This window comes from Salvelinus namaycush, chromosome 28 (genome assembly GCF_016432855.1).
Source record: "Salvelinus namaycush isolate Seneca chromosome 28, SaNama_1.0, whole genome shotgun sequence".
NCBI classification, from domain to species: Eukaryota; Metazoa; Chordata; class Actinopteri; order Salmoniformes; family Salmonidae; genus Salvelinus; species Salvelinus namaycush.
This window is the reverse complement of record NC_052334.1, coordinates 23,103,487-23,124,288: the sequence shown is the minus strand read 5'-3', so window position 1 is coordinate 23,124,288 and position 20,802 is coordinate 23,103,487. Positions and strand designations below refer to the sequence as shown.

The 20,802-nt window shown below is 42.2% G+C and overlaps 1 protein-coding gene across 1 annotated transcript in view; it reads left to right on the top strand.

Moving 5' to 3' along the window:
• Nucleotides 1–5,238: 5,238 nt before the first annotated feature.
• Nucleotides 5,239–20,802, top strand: part of prkcha (protein kinase C, eta, a) — a 53,707-nt gene continuing 38,143 nt past the window's right edge. The window contains exons 1-2 of the mRNA XM_038967501.1: nucleotides 5,239–5,871; nucleotides 16,554–16,617. Coding sequence (XP_038823429.1) covers nucleotides 5,521–5,871; nucleotides 16,554–16,617 — 415 coding nt within the window. The 5' untranslated portion in view covers nucleotides 5,239–5,520. The remainder of the gene's footprint in view (nucleotides 5,872–16,553; nucleotides 16,618–20,802) is intronic.

The window sequence follows — 20,802 nt, the reverse complement described above, 5'->3', positions numbered from 1 at the left end:
GGTAACCCGTTGTATAAAAGTGATAATGCCCTCGAAGCCGGTGTTTGAAGGATATATCCTCCAAACACCTGAGTACAGTTTAATTAACTATATATACTGTAGTGTACTGTACTGAACATATCTACTTGACTGTACTCTACTGTTCTGTACAGTACTGAACTCTACTTGTGAAACATTTGGTTAAAATAGACGTCTATGATTGGTTCAGATTTGGTCCGGAATGGACCAATCAAATTTGGTCACACACGCACACTACTATACTTGTGATGACTTTTTGAGGACCATCAAATAATTACCATTCAAAATCCTATGTTTCTTAACCCCTAACCCGTAAGCCTAAAATAGCCTTTTTACAAGTGAGGATTGGTCAAATGTCCTCACTTCTCTGAACTTTTGTTGGTTTACTATTCTTGTGAGAGCTTCTGGTACTCACAAGTATAGTAAAACGTGTATACACTCTCTCTCTCTCTCTCTCTCTCTCTCTCTCTCTCTCTCTCTCTCTCTCTCTCTCTCTCTCTCTCTCTCTCTCTCTCTCTCTCTCTCTCTCTCTCTCTCTCTCTCTCTCTCTCTCTCTCTCTCTCTCTCTCTCTCTCTCTCTCTCTCTCTCTCTCTCTCTCTCTCTCTCTCTCTCTCTCTCTCTCTCTCTCTCTCTCTCTCTCTCTCTCTCTCTCTCTCTCTCTCTCTCTCTCTCTCTCTCTCTCTCTCTCTCTCTCTCTCTCTCTCTCTCTCTCTCTCTCTCTCTCTCTCTCTCTCTCTCTCTCTCTCTCTCTCTCTCTCTCTCTCTCTCTCTCTCTCTCTCTCTCTCTCTCTCTCTGGGTTGAAGAGTTGACACTCAGTTAAATGTATGTAAAGCTGGCAGCAGGCTCCCGCAGTGTAATTGATGGAAGATTCAGGGCCACAGACCTTTTCAAAACAGCCTCTTTGTCAAGTGAGTGACATACACCGATCACAAAAGCATACGTGGAAGGTTAAGCTGAAAGAAGCTAACATTACTTTTTCACATTGCAACAGGCAGTTTCTTGTAAATATCTTGAAAACACATCATTGTATTGTCTTTGTGGCTGACAGGCTGTGTGTATAACCCTTATTATACAAACAAGAATGTAGCAGGGCCTTCTCTTTACTGGATGTCAGGGCTCTGCTCGATAAAGTGCCCTCCAGTTCCACTTCCCCTAGTTGTCCTCTCAAGTGCTTTATCAATCCCTGCAACAGATAGACAATGCTGAGTTCATCGCTCAACACCAACCAAATGTCAACAGAATGCATTTGTGAAGCCTTGGCAGTAGAGTTGGGTTCCATGCTGATCACTTTTCTCTTTCTCACTACAGTCATAATTGACACAATAGCAGAAAAATAATGTAGAATAGATTGATTCAAGCAATGCTGTCACCATAGTAAAATAGGACCAGATTAAAGAGGTCAAGATAATTCCACATGACTTCACAGAAACATTAGAAGAGGAGAGCACAATGAGCTGCTTACTACATTTAGAGCAGAATGGTTGTCTCCAACAGCCCTTAGCAGACTTGGACAGAGAGGGCTGGGTAGGTGGGGAAGTTCGGTTGGAAAGGGGGCCACAATAGTGAACAGCACAGTATGGGGCTTTGAGCAGGCTGTTTTTGGGAAGTGGGGGGTGCATTTGCCTTTCCCCCCGATCCCCTTAGCACTTCGCTGAGCCCTTAACGCGGCCCTGACGCCTCACTGGCAGAAGCCACGCTGCCCCACATCTGGAGCCAATTACCCAGGAGGGGCTTTGACATAGCCCCCCACCCTCCCACACTGGATGGCCCAGTCTCACACACACATTCCTCTGCTTTTCACAACATTCTCTCACTCGCTCTCGTTTTTCCCTTCGTTCCCTTCCTGTAAGTCTCTCTGTCTCCCAGTCTATATTTCTATATCCTGTCTTCTCTCACCCCCTAATTTATCTTTTTACATCTACCATGGTACTATTCACACACAATCCGCTTGTCTCTCCATATTAAACTTGAAATAGGAAAAACAGAACTCACTCTCTGTCCCTACTCCAAAAAGGGGGAAAGTAGTGGTAAAGTGAGCTAGTGAGGGCTCATGCACCCTGACTGGCACAAACTTTCTCTTTCTCACTGTCTCTATCTCTCCATGCCTTTTTCCCTTGCCCTCAACCTGTACCAATTAAGGTGTCACGTTTCCCAGCGGCAGAGTGCTGGTATGAAATATGGACGTGTGAATAAAAGGGACACTTAGCACCAAATCAGCTTTTACGACTGTGATTTATGGCCGGCTGGTTCTCCCCTTATTTCATCTAAAGGACTGCTGTTTTTATTTTGCTGGGGGAGAGGTAAACTGAGGGGCTCAAAAGCTAATGGAGGGCAAACATACATTGACTTAGTTCTGCAAAGAATAAATAGTACGTTCTCACAATAACAAATAAGTGGTTACTGTCATTCAACATTGACCTGCCCCAAATTGCATTCAACCATCTTGGCTTATCAATTGTTTGGCATAATGCCACTGGTAATGATGGCACATATAGCCTACAGATCTCTTTTGAAGGGTTCACTCTGGTTTATCATGTACCTTTGATATCTCTGTTTATAGCCCTGTGAGGACAGTGAGTAGGAAAGAAAGATACTGGTGGATTACACATAATCAGCTCATTTGGCCTAGTTCAGTATTCAGTGTGCAGGAGTCTCTAGTCGTACCCAACCTGAAGGGGACGAGAGGTCCAATGTGGCATTAGGTGAGGGGGATAGTGTTGGGGTACTGCCCCTGTGAGGGATGGAGGTAATTGGGTTGGGTCTGAGGGGGTTGATGGGGAGGTGGTTGATGTGGGAGGCATGGTGTTTGTATACTAGCCACATGGGCCTTCTCTTACCAGGGTCACACACAGAGGGCTGGGAATGGAGCTCACCATACCTGGCCCATATTACCCATATTCCCTGTTGTCCCATTTGGCACCAATGCTATGGTTCATTAGCTGCAGCTATAGAGTGTACCTGGGCAGGGAGCCAGAGAATAGAGCTGTCTAGGGTTACAGGAGCATAAATCGTAATGTGGACGGTGAAGGGAATGTGGAAACACTACAGGTGGCAGTTACTTTAGTTGTACCAATGAATACCCTGGACTGTCACAGCCTGGTTGAGGTAGCTGCTTCTGTGTTAATGTGTACAAGAACATTAACATGCAATTTTAGAGTTTACACCAGAGGTGTGTCCTTGCAAAGAAATGTGTGATTATATGTATGAGAAAGTGTGGTCATGTGTGTTTGTGGAGTACACACCAGAACACGCGTCTGAGTTCAGATGTGTGTGATCATAACTCTTGATTTGGGCATGGCAACAGCTGTAGGGAGGAGAGTATAAAAATGGATGAAAAACGGGAGAGAGTTGGAGAAATAGATGGAGACAGTTGGGAAAACAGAGAGACCAAACAAATCACCCTCCATGATCGTATAAACGCCAGCCAATGAAATGACTGCTGTGGAGAAAAATGTCTGCAGTAGCCTAAGAAAAAAAGACCACTGTCAAGATGAGGAAGTAGGGCATGTAAAAGTAAAGATGGAAAAAAACAAAAGATTGATGATGAGGTATGAAGGAGGAAGATGGCTATCAAATGAACTTTCTTGAGTTCAACAGCAGTCTCAGCCTGCCCTCTGCTGGACTGTATGGTGTAATGCTCCACAAAACTGGCAATGAAAACCAATGTACAGTATTCCTTGGGAATATTCAAAGTGAGGAATGGTTACTCACAGACCATGGATGATGGATCAACTGAATGTGTTTTTACCAGTAATGAAAGTTGTCTCAGGAGGTTGTCTTAGACCACTTTGATGTATTACTGGCACATGTTTGTCTCGGAATTCTATTGTATGAGGTCAAATCTCTGTCAGTAATGACTCCATGTCTGACTGAACACACTGACATACACATACACCTGTAGTATTCATGTTAGTCATTCTGGGTTGATAATTGTGAAAAACATATGAAACCACACTATCCTATCTATCTGTCACTTTTATCTCATCACTGTCTTCTTTTTATAAGGGCAGGTAAAAGCTGTTGTTTATAAGACAGGCTCTATCCCTGAGATCTGTAAGAGCCGTGTTAAAAGCTTTGTTTTTTAAGACCATCTCTGTTCCCTGGGATGTGGCCCCTTTATTGGAAGCAGCTGGAAATGAGAGATGTGGGGAGGCGACGTTTGGCAGAGAAGGCTGAGAGGTCAACTCTAACACTAATAACGGCCAGACTTTGATCGTGAGAGAGAGAGAAATATTTACTGACCTCAAAGATTGACAGTGTGGCACAGAATATGACTTTCTTTTGCCACAAAGATTGGGGTCAAGGGAGTTTGGAAATGAGGGCAGAGAGAGTGTGTGTCAGAGGAAGATATTCAGAGACAGAGAGGGGTTAAGACTGGAGGGGAGTTAGAACTAACCCATGAGTTAAGGTCATCATTAGCGCTTGCTGGTTACTATCATAGGTCCTCTGAGGCACTCTTTCAGAAGAAAACTCTTGCCTTTAATTTCCTCCTTTTTGATTCTGGTGTTATTAGCATTCAGCATGAATCAACTCCACAGCGCCCATCCTTACAACTCAGATTAAAAGCCCACTTGTTTCTACCATGTCTTGCAGCTCATGCCATGTGCCTTTTAATTGCAACTTCACATCTGTGCCAGGTGAGATAGGATATTTTTCACACAAGAACTGTACAAGAGACCTCTGGAGGCTAAATAGCTGTAGTCACACTTTCTGTAGGATATTTTTCACACAAGAACTGTACAAGAGACCTCTGGAGGCTAAATAGCTGTAGTCACACTTTCTGTATATCACAAGAGGGTGCTATTTCCTTATTTATCTGCCGAGGACAGGGGAGTCATTTCGATAGCCTACCCCCATGCTCCGAGGCAACCCTTAAGCACTGCAAGTGCACTACGGTAGTTATAGTCTTAATAATGCTACTTTTTCACATTATTATATAAATCCTTGATAATAACCGATGAGACTAATATTGACAATACCTTTTACAGTTAGTTGTAGCAAGCCGATTAGTAGGAACAAAATGTAAACAAGTGCATTGAGAAAGAAGAAACTCTATAGAAAGCATTATCGTGCATGGTCGCTACTTCTGTTACTTCCTTTTTACGGAACTTGCCTTGTGCTTCCTTGAAGTAGACCTAGGTCGTTCTCAGAACGTGCGCGCTTTCTGTATAGCCTACATCAGCAGTGTTGTTTTGGGAGGCAAGGTCACACGCGCTGGTCCAGGGAACCGCTCACGACCGAGGGCCAAGAGCACCGTGTGAACGCGTCACCAACAAATGCCTATTGACGAGCAATGTCTTCGAATTGCTCTAGGATGCAACATCGGACTCCAATTCACAGTCAAATATATTGATTTATATTATTTTGAAATTAGGTCAGTATGTAGGAATGCTTTACATGCCTATCGCAATAGCGTAGTTTTAATTTGAGTTTAAGTCTCTTTTGATTTTTTTTTACTTTGAACTTGTTTACGTCTTTTTTCTTTCTTTAGAGGAACAATATGAAGTTCAACGGGTATCTAAAACTTAGAATTGGTGAGGCGCTGGACCTCAAACCAACTACTTTTTCTCTTCGCCACTCTGTAATGTTCAACAAAACGGCTCCCACTCTAGACCCTTACCTTGTGATAAAGGTGGACGAGTACAAAATTGGACAAACACATACAAAACAGAAAACCAACATGCCAACTTACAACGAAGAGTTCTGCCTCAATGTCAACGACGGCAAGCATATAGAGTTGGCTGTATTTCATGATGCACCCATAGGGTATGACGACTTTGTTGCCAACTGCATTATTCAATTTGAGGACCTGATCAAAACCTCGAACACAGAAGATACTTTTGAAGGATGGGTGAGTAGCTTTAAAGCGGCAATCATTAGTTAAAACAGTAATAAAGGCGACTCCCTGCCCTGTTCCTATAAAAACCTGAGAGATGGGGCTGGAGAAATGTAACCACTAGCAAATAATTTTTTTACAACAAAACAAAACGCACTATTTTCACATTTGTTTGGGTGGTGCTGAAAATGATGAATACGAAGTTGAACGTTTTGGAAATGACCCTTTAAGCCCTGGGCACTGTGAGGATGAATAGCGACTGATGTGGCTGTCATGACACAATTGTATCCTCTTGGCAATTCACTCAAATAGCCTTTATGATAAAGCAGAATGAATATAGCCAGACTGTCAGTAAAAAATACCCTGATCATATTTTCCTTTACCTCTCTGAAAAGTTCCCTTGGAGAACTTTTGGGGAATTTGCATATACACATTCCATACTGTACTGTTTGGTGATAAACTAATGCCTTGGGCCAGAGGCAAGGGAATAGGCACTTCTAAATACATCCCCATCAGTAGTGCTACTTGTAGACCTGAGATGCATAGTTTACACTCATTTTGCCATTCCCTTTCCAGTCCTTTCTTTACAGGGCAAGAGCCGATAGTGTCCTTTCCCCATATGGAGCCGCTAATTATAGGCGGCATCTTAGTGAATGTCTGTGTGTTTAGCTTAAGCCTAGTCTCGAAAACCCAGGCCCACATTAGTACATTATAGGAAGCAACACATCTGTCTAGAGACTAGCTTGAGCCTGTCGGAAAGGCAGAAGCGACATCAGCAAAGGGTCATAACCACACATGCCGTTCTAATGTGTTAATTGTGCTCCCTGCTAGCAGTATGTCCAGCATTGCATTGTAAAGTGTGCTGGAAACCACAACCAGCAGAGACTTTGCATCTAGGGTCGGTGACTTGCATGCACAAACAAGCTGAAGTGTGATAATACCCTATCTTACTGCATCTCATACAGCCACTCAAATACAGCCACTCAAATACAGCCACTGATAGATGACAGTATCAAAAGAATGACCTGTTATTACTTTCTACATTTCTCTCTCTGGTTGATGTGCATTGCTTTAGGGGCTACATGGATACCTCTTTATACCATTGTAGGCTACTATTGGTTTGGATTATGTTTGTCACTGTAACTGCCCTCTATAACATAGTTTCACTCGTCTGGTTTACTTTTGGTCCGAGAGAAGTAAACAAAACATTTGAATAATGTGTAACCTGAACCTGTGCAAACTGGGATCATCTGTGTGCCTTGAGACCCACCGTCCTCCAGTGGCTGTCTGGGCTTCTTATTATCTCTTATGGTCGTACAGTCCAATTTTTTACATTTAACCTTTACTTAATTAGGCAAGTCAGTTAAGAACAAATTCTTATTTACAATGACGGCCAAACCCGGACGACGCTGGGCCAATTGTGCACCACCCTATGGGACTCCCAATCACAGCCAGAAGTGATGCAGCCTTGATTCAAACCAGGGACTGCAGTGACACCTCTTACACTGAGATAGAGTGCCTTAGACCGCTGCGCCACTCGGGAGCAATGGTCTGACATACTCAACCTCCTCTGTCATGGTGCCAAAAAGCTATTAAGCAATACTTCACAATGTTGGCTATGAAACCCAGAGTCAGATGAACTGGTGGATACCATTTTTATGTCTCCATGTGCAGTTTGAAGGAAGTTGCTAAATAGCGTTAGCGCAAACACTGGTTAGCATTGGCTCTTAAAACTACCTCTAACTTCCTTCATACTGGATGCAAAGACATAAAAATGGTATCCATGAGTTCATTCGACTCTGGGGAAGTATCCCTTTAACCTCTTGAAAAGTAGAATCTGAGATTTTTTTTGCAAAGCTTCCACCAGGGGCCAATCACTGAAGACCAGAGTCAGTACAGTGGGTGTGATTGTGAGGTTTTATTGACAGAGATGTGGGCATAGCCTGCCCTCACACTTTATGACATGCACTCTTGACAGCACTTATCTGATAGATCTGAACTGTGAAACTTTCTTTTTGCTTCGTTAGCTGTCTCAGATGAAGTGCTTGGGGCCCTATATGTATGACAAAGCCAACACCGCTGTTATTGCTGCTTTCCCAACGTCTGCTTGACGCTCCAAGTCTCTCTCAATCCCATCCCATCCCATCTCCCTTGTTTTATAACCTCTCTTGGCTCAGAGCCAATAACATCACTTTCTCTTTCTCACCTGTGTTCCTCTCTAACCAGCAGGGCAATTCCACGATAACAGAATGATGCTGGGACTCAGATTTCTCACTTTAAAATGTATGTCAAACAAAATACAATGATTGCAAAGTTAAACATACCATACAACTCTATGCACAAGGACTACTTTTTAACAATTTCCACTGAACATTTGACAAAATGACATTTACCTGGAAGAACAGCACAAACTGTCATTCTGTTCCAAAATTAGCATCTGCACTGTTTTTTTAAGTAAATGTGTTTTTGAACAATGTTAAAAGTAGTCATTGTGCATAGAGTTGTACGGCAGGTAGCCTAGTGGTTAGAGCGTTGGGCCTGTAACCAAAAGGTTGCTGTATCGAATCCCCGAGCTGACAAGGTAAAAATCTGGCATTCTGCCCCTGAACAAGGCAGTAAACCCACTGTTCCCCAGTAGGCCGTCATTGTAAATGACAATTTGTAAAAACAATTTGTTCTTAACTGACTTGCCTAGTTCAATTTAAAAAAATGTTCCCTCAAAAAATTTTTGCAAACGTTTAAAGTGTTACTGTGGAATTGCTCAGTACAATGTTGCATATTAAACACAAACACAGACTTTACAGAGTGTCTTAAGTCTTAGGGGGGCTATCGGGACACACACATACAATAACTTTACTTCTTATTTCACTGTTACACAGAACCTTGACCAGCACCATAACACTGTGTGCCTCCGCCCCCCATGTCAAAGTACAGAGGAGCAGAGAGAGAGTCTGTGTTGTGTCAGGACAAGCATGCATTACAAGCAGCAGTTTGAGGTGTTAACCCAAAAAATAGCAACTCAAAATAGAAGCATGCAGTCATATCTGTGTCTCATCGGCCTGTGGCTCAGCCTCATGTGCCACCCACCCACTCCTCTCACACCCCACTCACATCCTCAACACTGGGGGACAGTTTCCATTAAGACCCACAACTTACACCTGTGACAACTACAAATAGTGGCCTATGTTGAAACATTTATCAGGTTCATCGAAATTTTGTCTCTTCTACAAAGGGTTGGGGACTGAATACACTAGACTCAGTTTAACTCTAAATGTCTGTCAGCAGCTTCCACTCCCTGAAAAAAACACTTCCTCCATGTGTGTGGCTGTGGCTCAGTCAGGCAAAGTTCCTGCTTTTTAAATTTAGTGTGGTCCTGTTTGCATCAGAGCTTGATTTAGTCTGAACACTTCTGTCTTTATCTGTCTCTGAGGTCCTGACTGCACCAGCTGCTTCACAGAGTACACAGACCCAGGGCTCTCAGAGAACGAGAGAGAACGGGAGCTAACAGTAATGGGTGACAGTAGGCTAATAGTTTGTGTGTGTGCTCAGCTGAACACAAAGGAAACATGCGTGGAGGGTGATGTCTTGTCAAGGTCAATAGTTAAGGAATGAGAGAGGTGGAATTATCATAATATTCTACATCTGATGTCGTTCTCTGTCTGGGATTTCCATTTCCAATGTTTCAGCCTCAGCATTAGATAATTTGTGATGTTAGATATATTCCCTCCTTACAGTGATACAGAACTATCTAACTGACCAAGTATATTGAATGGAGAGACCGGCTGGTAGAGATGACTAAATCAGAATAGAGATGACCCTGCAGTATCAGTCCAATCATGTCACTTTTGTTGTGGGTTGTCAAGGTTTTCCATTGGGGCATCTGTCTGACATGAACCCTCTCTGTAGTTTGTGCTGTAAGCAAGGGCATAACTTTTTGTTGGATATTTGGGGTGGGGGTCAGGGTCAACGGGTTCTGGTGTCAACACCCTTCTAGGGGGGTCTGGGGGCATGTCCCCACGGGAGATGTTTTGTTTTAAAAAGCTCTGAAATGATTGTTTCTGGTGAATTTGGTCAATATACCCCAATAACAACTGAAAGACAAATATTTCTTTAATCTGTGTTCTTACTCGTAACAGTTCAGAAAGTCACCACCACACCCCTTTAACTACATTTAAATGTTCAAACCCATTATTCTATTTGTGTACCCTTCACCATGCTTGGCTAGTACATGGTCTTGAATAACTAATTTCTTATACCAAATTAACTTAAAATCTGACTCCAGAAACATCTTACTTAGTTACACAATTGAATTGCAGTATTAATTCATAAAATAATTCAGTGACATTCAAAATATAACTATTCGATACGGATCTAACGATAGACTTCAACATTAAACAATCAGTGTAGCATCATGCTCAAGCAATAGGCTTCAAAAATACATAGCAACAATTCATTGGCGTTCACCATCAAGTACAAAACATACACATTCAATTACCTGTTGCAATCTTATATAAAGGTGGGCATATAGTGGTACAGAGAGGGGTCAGATGTTCAGTCTCAATTCTCTAAAATGTACCAAATACCTGTTTACGCCCGTCACTGACAGAAATAGAATGTTGGCATATTGTTTTAATTTCTATGGTATCCAGCTTCTCCTGGTGAATGACAGATGGCAACATGGTTCAATCTGCTTTGTGTCATTGTTGAGAGCAGCCACGTCTTCAATCTCCATGACAACCAAATGAAATCAGCAGGCAACAACATTTGTTATAGCACTTGGGCTCCAGTCAGCAAAGATGAGAAGTTGAACCGATAGTTCCAATCTGTGTTCGATGTAAATTGCTGTGCAACATGCTTTACCAGACTGCCTTATAACTCAAATTCCAAATTCTCACCTGATGACCTGATCGCCCTCTCCCTGTGCCTCAACATGGGCAGTGCTTTCCCTTTTTCTACTGACTGTCTCTGACGCCTGCCATGTCTACCAAATGAAATCAGAATGAAGGCAGCAACTGTTTTGTTACAGCATTGGGCTACAGTCAGAAAAGATGAGGAATTGAACATATTCATTTTATAACTAAAATTCTCACCTGATGACCTGTTTGTCCTCTCCCTGCCTCAACATGGGCAGTACACTCTCAATCTCTCTATTGCCTGTCTTTGAACCCTCCCATAATCATATGATCAAATACCATTATCATATGAAAAAAATGTCTGACCGTAACAATGATGGGTTAGCTTATTAACATAAATTAGATTCTTTTTCTTTTTTCTTTTTTTTTTTACTGTTTGGCAATAGGTATAGCTAGCTAGCTGACAACATAGTCCCAGTCTATTATGAATTGTACAGTGTAATGTAGTTAGCTAGCTAGCTATGTAGCCATTAATTAATTTGGTACCTCCATTAAGGGCACTAATTACTTTTTCAATAGGGTGAACAGTGACTCACTAAGTGCTGCTCATCTGGAACTGCAGTTGAAAAGAGGAAGATACTGTGCTAGCGAGCTAAAATACCAAATCTAGCATTGCATCACTCACTATAAAACAATTTTCACACAATTATCTCATCACCAATAAATAGTTCACTAGTTACACAGGAACATAGGAATAGATTTATGAAATGTTCATGAACTTTTACTTGTTTTAAAATTTCAAAACATTCATACATTGGATTGGTCGTGAATATAACTACCCAGGGCTCAAAATAACTTTTTTCATCACCGGGACAGAATCATCTCAAAGTGCAACTTTTAACATCCCGAACTGTAGATGACCATCCCACATTAAAATACACTATACATACAAAAGTATGTGGACAGCCCTTCAAATGAGTGGATTCAGCTATTTCAGCCACACCCGTTGCTGACAGGTTTATAAAACCGAGCACACAGCCATGCAATCTCTATAAACAAACATTGGCAGTAGAGCTGCCCGGTGAACTGTAAGTGCTGTTATTGTGAAGTGGAAATGTCTAGGAGCAACAACGGCTTAGCCACAAAGTGATAGGCCACACAGGCTCACAGAACGGGACCGCCGAGTGCTGAAGCACGTAGTGAGTAAAAATCGCCTGTCCTCGGTTGCAACACTCACTAGAAAGTTCCAAACTGCCTCTGGAAGCAACTTCAGCAACATAACTGTTCGTCGGGTGCTTCATGAAATGGGTTTCCATGGCCAAGCAGCCGCACACAAGCCTAGATCACCATGCGCAATGCCAAGCGTCGGCTGGAGTGGTGTAAAGCTCGCTGCCGTTGGGCTCTGGAGCAGTGGAAACATGTTCTCCTGGAGTGATGAATCACACTTCACCATCTGGCAGTCCAACGGACGAATCTGAATTTGGCGGATGCCTGGAGAACGCTTCCTGCCCGAATGTGTAGTGCCAACTGTAATGTTTGGTGGAGGAGGAATAATGGTCTGGGGATTTTTTTCATGGTTCGGGCTAGGCCCCTCAGTTCCAGTGAAGGGAAATCTTAATGCTACAGCATACAATGACATTCTAGATGATTCTGTGTTTCCAACTTTGTGGCAACAGTTTGGGGAAGATCCTTTCCTGTTTCAGCATAATGCCCCCATGCACAAAGCGATGTCCATACAGAAATGGTTTCTCGAGATCGGTGTGGAAGGACTTGACTAAAGAGTACTACTGAAATAGATAAATGGGACTGTCAACTGATCCAGAAATGTGACTAAAAAGCAGTGCTGGAAAAAGTACCCAATTGTCATACTTGAATGTAAGTAAAGATGCCTTAATAGAAAATGACTCAAGTAAAAGTGAAAGTAACCCAGTAAAATACTACTTGAGTAAAAGTCTAAAAGTATTTGGTTTGAAATATACTTAAGTATCAAGAGTAAAAGTATAAATAATTTACAATTCCTTACTAAGCAAACCAGATGGCACCATTTTCTTGTATTTTAAATGTATGAATAGCCAGGGGCACACTCCAACACTCAGACATCATTTACAAATAAAGCATTTGTGTTTAGTGAGTCCACCAGATCAGAGGCAGTAGGGATGACCAGGGATGTTCTCTTGATAAGTGTGTGAATTGGACCATTTTCCTATCCTGCTAAGCATTCAAAATGTAATGAGTACTTTTGGGTGTCAGGGGAAATGTTTGGAGTAAAAAGTACAATATTTTCTTTAAGGAATGTAGTGAAGTAAAAGTAGTCAAAAAAATAAATAGTAAAGTAAATTACAGATACCCCCCAAAACTACTTAAGTAGTACTTTGAAGTATTTTTACTTCAGTACTTTACACCACTGCTTAAAAGGCCAACACTGGAATAATATTCTAATCTATTTTGCCTAAATGTACGGGTAACTGACAAAATAAAAGAAACACTTGAGTAAATGAGGGATACAATATATTGAAAACAGGTACTTCCACACAGATATAGTTCCTGAGTTAATTAAGCAACTAACATCCCATCATGCTTAGGGTCATGTAAGATATAATAATGCCCAGTTGCCCATCAGTTTGGCTACCATGGCTAGAATAAATAATCTCATGGAGTTTAAAGGGTGTGTGTGTGTGTGTGTGTGTGTGTGTGTGTGTGTGTGTCAGTGTCAGTCAGTCAGTCACCAGATCTCAAACCAATTGAAGACTTAGAAGATTCTGGAGCTGCGCCTGAGACAACGTTTCCCACCACCATCAACAAATTATGGAATTTCTCCTTGAAGAATGGTGTTGCATCCCTTAAATAGAGTTCCAGACACTTGTAGAATCTATGTCAAGGCGAATTGAAGCTGTTCTGTCGGCTCGTTGTGGCCCAACGCACTAAGACACTTTATGTTGGTGTTTCCTTTGTTTTGGCAGTTACTTGTACATAAATAATTAGCCTACATCTCAAAGTGTAGCCTAGGTGATATGTCCACACTGCTGACATGAGGGAGGCGCCAGAAAATGTAGCCAAACTTTTAATTACATAAATATAGGCTAAATGCCACTCATGTTTGACAAATATAATGTAGGATAATTAACATTAACGTCTAAAGGCTTGATTCTGTTGACATACTCGAGGCACGGTTAGTTCAGATCAAATGGGTGTGTTCCCGCTAATTGTGTTCCCTCTAATTGCATTTTGGAACATTCGCATGTAGCCTATACTGCCGTATGCGCGTTGCTGTGCTTACTCGTAACGGGCCGGCTGCCTCTGGGGACCAGGCGCAACCAAAAGCATATTTGGTGGCGGGGGGGATCCAATAATAAAATTAGGAATGAGGAACATAAAGCCAGTAGCTGCCTGGCACTTTACAGTGGGGACATGTTTTCCAATCAATCAAACTAATCATGGTAAGATATTAACGGGGGTCAAATTGACCTGTTTCTAATATTGGGGCAGTCATGACTCCCTGACTCCCTGTCCCCATGCCCCCGGCAAGTTACTCACCTGGCTGTAAGTAACCTCAGTTTCCATTTTAGTGGTTTGTGCATGGCTTCTGCAGCACTGTGGAGCTCCTTCAGGTTTCTCACTGTGGGCCTAATACAAACCTTTTGGTCTCTGTCAGTCTCATTATGTCTGTCTATGTGTGTAGGTCTTATTTATACTTACAGTGCATTCAGAAAGTATTCAGACCCCTTGACTTTTTCCACATTTTATTATGTTACAGCCTTTTTCTAAAATTGATTTTTGTCATCAATCTACACAACCTCATGCTGACAAGGCAAAAACAGTTTTTTTGGCAAATGTATGAAAAATAAAAATGTAAATATTACATTTACATAAGTATTCAGACCCTGTACTTTGTCTAAGCAACTTTGGCAGCGATTACAGCCTCGAGTCTTCTTGGGTATGACGTTACAAGCTTGGCACACCTGTATTTGGGGAGTTTATCCCATTATTCTCTGCAGATCCTCTCAAGCTCTGTCAGGTTGTATGGGGAGCGTTGCTGCACAGCTATTTTCAGGTCTTTCCAGAGATATTGATCGGGTTCAAGTCCGGCCTCTGGCTGGGCCTCTCAAGGACATTCAGAGACTTGTCCCGAAGCCACTCCTGCGTTGTCTTGGCTGTGTGCTTACTGTTGTCCTGTTGGAAGGTGAACCTTTGTCCAAGTCTGAGAACCTGCTCCAGAGCACTCAGCACTTCATCAAAGATCTCTCTGTTCTTTTCTCTGTTCATCTTTCCCTCAATCCTGACTAGTCTCCCAGTGTCTGCCGCTAAAAAATATCCCCACAGCATGATACTGCCACCACCATGCTTCACCGTAGGGATGGTGCCAGGTTTCCTACAGACGTGACGCTTGGCATTCAGGCCAAAGAGGTCAATCTTGGTTTCATTAGACCAGAGAATCTTGTTTCTCATGGTCAGAGTCCGTTAGGTGCCTTTTGACAAACTCCCAGTGGGCTGTCCTGTGCCTTTTACTGAGTGACTTCCGTCTGCTCCTCTACCATAAAGGCCTGATTGGTGGAGTGCTGCAGAGATGGTTGTCCTTTTGGAGGTTCTCCCATCTCCACAGAGGAACTCTACAGCTCTGTCAGAGTGACTATCAGGTTCTTGGTCACCTCCCTGACCAAGGCCCTTCTCCCCCGATTGCTCAGTTTGGCCGGGCAGCCAGCTCTAGGAAGAGTCTTGGTGGTTCCAAACTTCTTCTATTTAAGAATGATGGAGGCCACTGTGTTCTTGAGGCATTTCAATGCTGCAGAAATGTTTTGGTACCTTTCCCCAGATCTGTGCCTCGACATAATCCTGTCTTGGAGCTCTACGGACAATTGCTTCGATCTAATGGCTTGGTTTTTGCTCTCTGGTGTGTGCCTTACCAAATCTTGTCCAATCAATTGAATTTACCACAAGTGTACTCCAATCAAGTTTTAGAAACATCTCAAGGATGATCAATGGGAACAGGATGCACCTGAGCTCAATTTCGTGTCGCATAGCAATGGGTCTGAATACTTATGTAAATAAGGTATTTCTGTTTTCGCTTTGTCGTTATGGGGTATTGTGTAGCGATTGCTGAAGAAAATGTTGTATTTAATTCATTTTAGAATAAGGCTGTAACGTAACAAAATGTGAGAAGAGTCAAGGGGTCTGAGTACTTTCCAAAATCGCTGTATGCCTATGTCTGTGTGAGATGGGTGTTATTTTCACTGGAGCAGGGTGTCATTTGAATTGAGCTTGCTCAACCAGCTGGACCTGCTCTCTAGTCTCTTCACCACATTGCTCACATTCTCCCCACATTACATACACACTCAACCCTTCCCAACACACACCTACATGCTACATACCGGTATGTTAAAGAAAGACCTAACAATGCAGATGTTTTTATCTCAATATCAAATCATTTCTGGGTAACAATTAAGTACCCTTCTGTGATTGATTGTTTTGAATTAAATGGTAAAAAAGAAACAGAAGTAGTTTCTTAGTAAAGAGCAATTTCTCAAGAAATATTTTTCTAGGACTGTCTTGGAGTGGTCTGAGTGGGGAGGGAAACTGAAAACTAGCTGTTATTGACAGAGGTTTGGAACTCTCTTTCTTATTGGTCTATTAACTATATTACCGCCTGGTGATGTCACCAGGCAGGCCAAAACATCATCCCACCAAAACCAAGCGGCCTTTTCTAACAGCTCTTACACTAAAAGGACATTTTCACAGTATTATCCCAAGCTTATAGTGTGGAAATATATATAAAACACAGGAAAATCATGTTTGACTGCACTGGGCCTTTAAATAGTCTAGTCTAATGTCTCCTGTGTTTGTGTGCAGGTGGACCTGGAGCCAGAGGGCAAGGTGTACATACTCATAGCACTCAATGGCTCCTTCATTGATGGTAAGAGTTTTTTTCACTGTATCTCACACTAACCCTCTATCTATTTCATCCATCGATGGCACTACTATCTCTCTCTCCCTCCCTCTCTGTTCCTATCTTTTTAATTTCTCTTACACTGAGACAGCATACATTCTTTCAACTCCTTAAATATTCAGTAACATTTTGTTCTATTTGACCCTCTAAAGTTAAGTCTGTCTGTCTGTCTGGCTGGCTGCTTCAACACAGTCACTGATGCAGCTGATAACTAACAGGCTGTCAAACAGACATTCGGCGTCACAAAAACCTGGTTGTGTGTATGTGTGCGCGTTTGTGCATGCCTGTGACTGACTTACTGTAAGACATACTGTAGATGCTTTGACTGATGGGAATCCTATCTCCTTTGTTTCCTTTCAGATAAAAGCAACAATGTTCTATCATCCATATTTCATGTCTGAATAAAATACTCCCCTCTAGCAATTTGTATAGTGCTCTGCTGTGGTTTTATCACCACTGAAAATCATCAAGACCTTATCTAAACTGCATCTGACCTGTAAATCAAAACTGCACTTAGCTCTGCAAATTTCTCTCACTTTATCATAATATCATTCATAAACCTCTCCATTCTGAAGGTCAATTCCCTGATTATAATAATAATATTTAATTTGTAAAGAGTATGCGAGTACGATTGGGATAGGTCATGAATGCTTTAGGGAGGTTCCGTCCATGAAATAACACATATTAAACCCTAGTTTTTGCTGTGGCAAATCATACATCATTCAATAGCTGACATTTGAGTGCCATTCTCAGTGTAGTACTCCACCATCTGTCTCTCTGACGTGTGTCGGGACTCTAAAACATACAACTTTCCGCTGTTCGTATGTGGTTTTAGCACCTCACAAATATAACAATAGCTCAACTATTACTCTAGACAGACACACACACAGACATACACACTCACCTATAGACATGCACACACTCATCCATAATACCATACATGATATGATCAGTGACATGTATTCATGGATGCCAGGCTTCCCCCAAAAATGTACCAGGAAAAAAAACATATAAAATAAACTCCTTCAAGACTGTTGGAAAAGCATTCCAGGTGAAGCTGGTTGAGAGAATGCCAAGAGTGTGCAAAGCTGTCAGGGTGGCTATTTGAAGAATCTCAAATATAAAATATATTTTGATTTGTTAAACACTTTTTTTTGGTTACAACATGATGCCATGTGTGTTATTTCATAGTTTTGATGTCTTCACTATTATTCTACAATGTAGAAAATAGTAAAAATAAAGAAAAACCCTTGAATGAGTAGGTGTTCTAAAACTTTAGACTGGTAGTGCAGTCTCTCTGTGTTTCATAAATGTCCTTCAATTCACAAGAGGCTGAACGTATCTCACTGGAGAAAGCATCCAAATGAACGAAACAGCGCCCCTCTGTCTCACTATGTGTAGCGTATCTATCTGATGCTGTCTGGTCAGAAAGAGTATGACATGGTTGCCGCCAGTAATATTGAATGCAAGGGAAGCCAGCAAGTATTTGGCCTCCCTTGATAATAGCCAATCAGCTATTAAACTGAGTGAGCTCAGCTTTGGTGCAACAAAAACATTTTTCAAGGGAAGACAGTTTGGATTTGGCTTCAGACCAATCACATCACAGGCCAATCATCATTACTGACAGAAAAAAACTTGAATTGTTGTGTTGTTCTCCGGTGGCTAGCTAGCTAAAATCATCCCTTTCCTAAATTAGCCATGGATGGAGATAGGGTTTTGGACTTAATTCTCCATACTGGTCAATCATTAATACGGCGATTCTGATCCAACCATAAATTCGTACATTGTGCCCCTGGCCTGAGAGGATGGAAGTTCAACGTGTAGCTAGATTGTAGTATGCTAATGTTAACTAGCTGGCCTGGCCTATCGTTGCCCATGAAAGGAAGTTAGGCTAGCGAGCAAGTATTTTAGCCAGGTAGCCTAGGTCAACAAAAATTAAAGTGTGTACTGTGTGACAGTCATAGACCATTTAGGCAACATGAAGGGAGAGAAATACTCCTGAGAATCAATTTGAAAGAAATAAGCTTTTTGTGCTTATTGAACATTTCTGGGATCTTTTGTTTCAGCTCATGAAACATGGGACCAACACTTTACATGTTGCGTTTATATTTTTGTTCACTGTAGTTGTCACTCTATTAGACTAAGCATAGGTGATAAGATGTTGAAATTGAAATGGTGCTGGAATAGGGGAGACAGCTCCAGTTTTCTTTGCGACTTGCGGTAACTCTCTGTGGCTCTAAATAAATAGTTGTTTAGTAGTGTGAAAATGTCAGAAACATTACCTTGCTCTACCATGCTGTAAGTCATGTAACTGTTTGCTACATGCAATATGTTTTGTGGACTTCACCGGACAGATGTTGCTCTCTGGTTTTGTAATGAAACGTGTGGTTGACTTTATTATGCCACTGTGTCTTTTTATTGCCTCGGGCCTTAGGCCTATATGTCATGGTGGTAAGGCATGTGAGCTAACAGGTTATAGAGCAATCAACGCATTTATCACAACACCGGTTGTAGTATGGCTTTTTTGTCCTGGATTGGCTTCCCTGGTGATTTTACCCACGCACCAATTTTTTTATTTCACTTTTTATTTAACCAGGTAGGCAAGTTGAGAACAAGTTCTCATTTTCGACCAGGCCAAGATAAAGCAAAGCAGTGCGACACAAACAACACAGAGTTACACATGGGATAAACAAACGTACAGTCAATAACAGAATTTAAAAAATCTTTATACTGTGTGTGCAAATGTATTAAGATTAGGGAGGTAAGACAATAAATAGGCCATAGTGGCGAAATAATTACAATTGAGCAATTAAACACTGGAGTGATGGATGTGCAGAAGACGATTGTGCAAGTAGAGATACTGGGGTGCAAAGGAGCAAAAAAATAAATAACAATATGGGGATGAGGTAGTTGGGTGGGTTATTTACAGATGGGTTGTGTACCGGTGCAATGATCGGTAAGCTGCTCTGACAGCTGATGCTTAAAGTTAGTGAGGGAGATATAAGTCTCCAGCTTCAGTGATTTTTGCAATTCGTTCCAGTCATTGGCAGCAGAGAACTGGAAGGAAAGGCGGCCAAAGGAGGTGTTGGCTTTAGGGATGACCAGTGAAATATACCTGCTGGAGCGCGTGCTACAGGTGGGTGCTGCTATGGTGACCAGTGAGCTGAAATAAGGCGGAGCTATACCTAGCAAAGACTTATAGATGACCTGGAGCCAGTGGGTTTGGCGACGAATATGAAGCGAGGGCCAGCCAACGAGAGCATACAGGTCGCAGTGGTGGGTAGTATATGGGGCTTTGGTGACAAAACGGATAGCACTGTGATAGACTACATCCAATTTGCTGAGTAGAGTGTTGGAGGCTATTTTGTAAATTACATCGTCGAGGATCGGTAGGATGGTCAGTTTTACGAGGGTATGTTTGGCAGCATGAGTGAAGGATGCTTTGTTGCGAAATAGGAAACCGATTCTAGATTGAATTTTGGATTGGAGATGCTTAATGTGAGTCTGGAAGGAGAGTTTACAGTCTAACCAGACACCTAGGTATTTGTAGTTGTCCACATATTCTAAGTCAGAACCGTCCAGAGTAGTGATGCTCGAGTGGCGGGCGGGTGCGGGCAGCAATCGGTAGAAGAGCATGCATTTAGTTTTACTTGCATTTAAGAGCAGTTGGAGGCCACGGAAGGAGTGTTGCATGGCATTGAAGCTCGTCTGGAGTTTTGTTAACACAGTGTCTGATGAAGGGCCAGATGTATACAGAATGGTGTCGTCTGCGTAGAGGTGGATCATAGAATCACTAGCAGCAAGAGCGACATTGATGTATACAGAGAAAAGTTTCGGCCCGAGAATTGAACCCTGTGGCACCCCCATAGAGACTGCCAGAGGTCCGGACAACAGGCCCTCCGATTTGACACTGAACTCTATCTGAGAAGTAGTTGGTGAACCAGGCGAGGCAATCATTTGAGAAACCAAGGCTGTTGAGTCTGCCAATAAGAATGCAGTGATTGACAGAGTCGATGAGGACGGCTGCACAGTATTGTCTTTTATCGATGGCGGTTATGATATCGTTTAGGACCTTGAGTGTGGCTGAGGTGCACCCATGACCCGCTCGGTAACCAGATTGCATAGCGGAGAAGGTACGGTGGGATTCGAAAT